Source organism: Aphidius gifuensis, linkage group LG6 (assembly GCF_014905175.1).
Source record: "Aphidius gifuensis isolate YNYX2018 linkage group LG6, ASM1490517v1, whole genome shotgun sequence".
Taxonomy (NCBI): domain Eukaryota; kingdom Metazoa; phylum Arthropoda; class Insecta; order Hymenoptera; family Braconidae; genus Aphidius; species Aphidius gifuensis.
The window spans coordinates 13,863,523-13,869,509 of record NC_057793.1 but is presented as its reverse complement, the minus strand read 5'-3'; the positions used below and the strand labels follow the sequence as shown (position 1 = coordinate 13,869,509).

The 5,987-nt window shown below is 28.3% G+C and overlaps 1 protein-coding gene across 1 annotated transcript; it reads right to left on the bottom strand.

Annotated features, from left to right (window-relative positions):
* Positions 1–4,249: 4,249 nt before the first annotated feature.
* LOC122859873 lies at positions 4,250–5,299 on the bottom strand. Its single transcript, XM_044163556.1, has 3 exons — positions 5,254–5,299; positions 5,053–5,211; positions 4,250–5,001 (listed from the first exon to the last, which is right to left on the bottom strand). The coding sequence occupies exons 1-3, from the start codon at positions 5,297–5,299 to the stop codon at positions 4,250–4,252; spliced, it is 957 nt and encodes a 318-aa protein (XP_044019491.1).
* Between the last annotated feature and the right edge of the window lie 688 nt (positions 5,300–5,987).

Here is a 5,987-nt window from a genome sequence, read left to right as displayed (position 1 = left end):
GACCAAAATTTCCAGTCGGGTAAGTCTCGGGTCAGGTTTGGTGAAACGATGGGCACAGCTTGACGAAAGGCTGGGTAACAAGGCTCGTGTGGGGCCGAGGAAAATGTGAAAATACCCTCCTTCCGAAATGAAATTTTCAGGTATCAGAACGAGAGAGATAACTATTTATATCTGAAAATATGTGAGTGCCTTCATACACTGTGAAAAATTTTTCCTGAATTTTAGAAGAAAACTTCTTGGCAAAAAATGGTTTGAAATAAAGAAAAAATTATTCATTTTACATAAAAAATGGTTTGTTTAGAGATAAAAAAAGTATTTTTTCCAAAAAAAAAAATTTTTTTAATTTTTATCGCGGAAACTAATTATAATAGAACAAAATTTATTTAGAGAAAAATATGTATTTTTTAATTTTATTGACGACTGTATTTTTTTTATTTTATAATTCTACTTTTTCTTATTTTCCACCCACAGCAACATAGCGTTTTCTTCACTCGTGGACGCCTATGCTCATTTTGTTGCAGCCGGACCCTCAATTGCCGAGAATAATATTTTTTTTTTCTGAATAATAAGTCAATTAATTAATTCCAAATTGATTAATTTTAGTTAAAATATGACATAATCCGACATCTTCTGTCATTTCTACTTTTCAGAATTTGTCGGAAAATGCCGGAATTTCTAAGGTTATTTGGACTTCCGACAAATTCTGATAAGATTTTTTTTCTGGAGATTATGACATAATCCGCCAACTTTTTATAGCAATTTATGGCACGTTATGTCATAATATGGCATAATCCGCCACAACTTTTTATGGCATCTTATGGCATCTGGCTAATTTCTGATATTTATTAAACATATTATTTACGTATTTTTCATTTTTACTTCTTTCAAACAATTACGGAAAACATTGATTATTTAAATTTTTGTATTATTATATCGTCATATTTTTTGGATATATATTATCTGACCTAATTAATGATAACGTTTGTTTACGGTAAGCTGTAACTAATGTTAAAAGTATTACTAATTTGTGTATGTTGAATCTGAAAAACTTAACGATTCAACAGGATCTCTCTATAAATTAACATGTAAACAACTTTCTTTCTTAGCTCATATTTTTCCCATAGCTTTTTATTTATTTAAATAAATAAAAAGCTATACCCACATGGAAAAAAAATATATAATTTATGTATAAAATTATATATAATAATTTTATATAACAATTATATATAAGATCTGGCGAAAACGTGTATCAAGAGGCACGGTAGTACCTCGAGTCAAGTATGAGAAAGAAATATATATGTGTTGATGAGAATATGTGTGAGATGAGATTAACTCTTACTACCGTGCCTTATTATACATCAAATATTTTGTCCCCTTCCGTCTCAAATCTTTTAGAAATTTAATTAAAATATGATAGAGTTCAATGAGGATGTTGAGGTTTGGTAATGATCCCATAAATCGATGTCAAGCTTTTTTTTTAAAAAAAATCAGATTTTTTCATTGCGGTAAGTAGTGTACTTATAAGAGTTCTGGACCACGGAAAACCGCGAGATTGTGGCTGGGATGGGTGGGTGGTATTTAAATAAATTTGGGGTAGAAAGAAAGAGAAGAGAATGAGAGAGGGGTATAAGAGAGGGGAATATGAGTCTTTTCGAATTTCGGCCATTTTTATTATTTTTTTTTTTTTAAATTTTTGAGAAAAAAAAAAGTGTTTCGAAGGAGATTTGAACTCACGGACTTCGGATTTAAAATCGAGCACGCTATCCCCCAGACCACGGCTTAATCTTATTGGATGTTGGAAGTAGAAGGTGAGTGATACTGGAAAATTCGAAAATTTGTTGTAATGGTGAAATTTCATTTATGGAAATGAAAAAAAGTGTTGAATTGAATTATGAAAAATTGGGTGATATAATTGGAATTTTAATGGCTGAAAATGTTAAAATAAAAGAGCAATTAGATGTTTTACAATCTGCCATTAAGACTGCTAAAAAAAATATATAATTTTGTTTCTAGTTTTTGGTGTAAAATAGAAATAATATTAGAAAAAAAAAGTGGGAGTAGTGAGTTAAAGAGGGGAAGAAATTTGTTGAAAATCAAGCCTTGAAAAATATCTTTAGTTAGCTCGAAAGCCTTCAGTGAAAAAGGTATACAATAAATTTGAGTTGAAAAATAAAAGAAAATAAAATGTCTGCATTCATCGACTTCCAAGGATTTCAAGAAGAGCAAGGGTTATTTGAACCCTTAAGTTCAAGATTGACTCCAATATCTAAAATATTTAAACCACCTTGTGATAGATCGCATTTGTGTGAAACTTATCAAGAAACGGTATCAAAGTGTGAAATGAATCGTCATGGTATGTCATGGGAACAAGGTTGTGAGAAATATAACGACATTTCACCAATTTTAAATCAATCAATAAATGGAAAATTTGAGTATTTATTTGTAAAAGGAGAAGAGAAAAAGAAATGGATAAAATTTGTTTTACGTGAAATTCAAATAACAATTTTCAATTTGGATGATTTAAATTGTCCAGACATAAAAACTCTGGAAGAACAACATCCAGCTATAAGACACTCAAGGATTCACATCAATTGTTCAACTTACAAATGTTCAGTTGAAAATGTTCAACGTTTTCGATCATGGTATATTAAAACCTTTTCAACCAGACCAAGTTTAAATGAATCGATTATCCATTATTGTACTGTTGAAAATATAAATGATTTGGCTAAAACAGAAATTAGTTCACTTCCAATCATGGCAATAATAAAATTTGAGGCAAATGAAATAGATCAAATCTGGGATAAATTATCAGAGAAACAACAAATGAATAAAACAATTTTAGGACTAAGAAAATGTAAGCAGCATCCTTTAAAAAATGATTATGAAGATGAAATTGGTCTTTTTTTACAAGTACCAGTAAAAGATTGTGTAAAATGTAAAGAATCAAGTTCGAATGGAAATTGTAATATGTAAAATAAAATATAAATATAAAATAAATTACATAAATTAATAAATTGATAAATAAATAATTTTTTCTTGTTTTTTTTCAAACCCAAAAAAAAAAAAAAAAAAATTTTCTGTAAAAATAATTAAATAAAATTTGTTTTTTTGTTATAATTTTCTTGGAAAAAATATAAAGCATTTTCATCGTCAAAGAAATTTAATCTATTTTCCTCTAAATTTGTAATGCCCCAAAAACATGCTGTGAGTTACATACTGCGAATTCACAGTTTGCAAACATTGGGGTTAAATAGAGCATTCAGTTGACAAAGAAAATTTTTCTTTTTCCCAATTTTTAATCTTATTTTCCTGAAGAAATTTATTTCTTCTTTTTGTTACATATTTTTCTTTATTTTTCAATGTGGGAACTATTTAACCGACCAACATCTGGAGCAAAAGCCATGATTTAAACTATAACACAAGTCACATTTCTCGTAATATTTTTCACCGACAAATAATCCATTTCTCAGATATTTGTTTTTCTATAGAAATTCCTACTCTTTTAAAATTTAAACAATAAGCAAAATAAAAATTATTATATTTTTTCTTTGGGGAGAAGATCTTTGTGCTCCTATAAATGCCCATGTTTTCCTCAACATTATCATCAGTTCCTCAGAGCAGGACCAAGTAACAACTAACTCACCAACAAGAAAAATTAAGCTGTAAGTTTCTTTACTTCATATTTATTATTATTAATAAAAATATATATAAACAATTATTTAATTACATATACAACTTAACACACATACTAATTTATTTTAATAAATTTTTTTTTTTTTGTTTAGAAATTTTTAAAATGGCATTTGCAAAAACTAAACAACTTCAAAAAGCTAAGGAACGTAAAGCAATCAAAGATTTATCAAAAAATGTAGCATATAAAATAACCAAACTGCTCAAGTTTTCTGCGAGAAAATATGGAGCAGCAGCTACGGTTGAAATTGATAATTCATGTTATCTATATCTACCAAAAAGATTCGCTGACCTTTTCGACAAGGATGAGCAAGAATATTCCGAGCTACAAAACCCTATAAAAGAGGGAAGTTTAATCATGACTCTTGATGGTGAAATTAATAGAAATATTGTTTAATAAAAGACAATGATTTTGTTGATGAAATGATGATTGGGGAAATAAATATATAAAACAAAAAATAAACCTTTTTTTCTATTTATTTATTACATTAATTGTTTTGTTTACATTAATTTATTTTATTATTTTTCATTCTTAAATTTAAACTTAATTTTTATTATTTTAACTTAATTTATGTACAATGCCACTGATTGGTTTATACTCAATTATATTATCATGTAAAATTAAACAATAAGCTGCAGTTCCTTGTGGAAAATTGTTTTTGGATTCAAATTCTAAACGTACATCTACAGCACCAGCTTTTAAAAGTTCATTTTGTTTACTACAATCAATTACAATTAATGGTGATTGATTGATGAAAGAATTTTTCGATATCAAATCTATTTTAGCTTCATAATAAGACTCGGAAAAATTAGCATACATATCATACAATAATGAAAATCGATTTTTCGAAATGTCAAGATTTAAATTTCCATATGGGAAAATTTGTGAGTTAAGATATAATTTAACATTTGTTATATTACAATGATCAAGTCTTGCTGCATCTGCATGCCATACGTTTTTTCTATTTGTTTGAAAAGCAAGAATAACATAGCGAGGTTTTTCCAGTTGAGTTGATGTCTTCACCGTCCAAATATGATGATTTGTTGTTGGTAGCAGTGGATATTCATAGAGTTCCCAGGTCCTGAATCCAATAGAAATGACTGGATCTTTTTGTATATATTCCATCATTTCCATTTTATTTCTATTTGATAGTGTTACATATGGCACTAACCATTCAACTTTTGTAATTTTTAAATCAAATTTAACTTCTTCTTGAAAAGTTGCAACATCTCTCACGATTGAATTTAAATCAGAGCGAGATCGTACCAGAATAATTTCATGTTTAGCGTTAACAATGATTTTTTGATAGTCTTCAGCAAAGCCAAAAAACATTTTCAATGGTATGCATAAATCAAAATAACCATTTTCATCTGTTACCATCATCTGCTCAAGTCCGTTTAACCATCCAGCATTTTCATTATTCTCCCTCGAATTAATTGATAAATAATTTTTTATTGTTGTTGTAATCCCAACATTTTTGGATTTATCAACTAAAACCCCATTTAACTCATAACGCATTTCTTCAAATAAAAAACCCATTGCATTATTAACTAGTTAAATACCAATTGGTACATCATTATTTTCTTCTTTACATAATTTTCCACTCATATGAATGTAGCTTTTACATGGCAAAATAAATAAATCTTGGTTTTGTATTGATATTCCAATTTCATCACTATTCTCAAAGCTTGATGATCCAAATGTTTGATGTGCATGCAGCTCATAACTGGTGTTCCGGGTCGAACCACATGTCTGTCGGTCCTAGGCTGACCAGATTTTAATTCTTTTTATTTTTTAAACAAAATACAATAAGTTGATAAATTTTAAACATTACTCTGTTTTTTATGGCTACTTCGTGAAACGACAAACTTTATAACATGTGACTAACAATTTGATTTTATATTTTTTCTAAAATACTTTAAACAACGATTTAATTTATGTACTTTTTAATAGCTTTTTTACAAACTCGAATATTCCCACACATGGTCAACTCATGCATAGATTTTTTGAGTAAAAATCACGTAACAAATAAAACCATAAAATCTCACATCTCACATCTGTCAAACAACTGCACTCACGTATTTTCGATACACAGAATGATCGTAAAATCGACAATAAAAAAGTAAATTTATAACTTTTTAAAATAAACTAAATTCATGAAAACGTCTTGGACTTTCCGGTCGTAAAATCTATATTTTTTGTTTACACATGGTATTTTTTATGTCACCCTTTGGACCACACAAGACCTAATTTTATGTCTAAAAATCCCACCACCTACACCTAGTTTTTTACCCTC

Bases quoted from the DNA above. Each gene is read 5' to 3' on its own strand.
- LOC122859873 (XM_044163556.1), bottom strand. From the start codon at position 5,299: ATGAGTGGAAAATTATGTAAAGAAGAAAATAATGATGTACCAATTG. The intron at 5,212-5,253 runs GTATTTAACTAG...TTTTATTTGAAG, and splicing joins AAATAATGATGTACCAATTG to AAATGCGTTATGAGTTAAAT. The intron at 5,002-5,052 runs GTTATTTTGATT...GCTTTGCTGAAG, and splicing joins GATGGTAACAGATGAAAATG to ACTATCAAAAAATCATTGTT.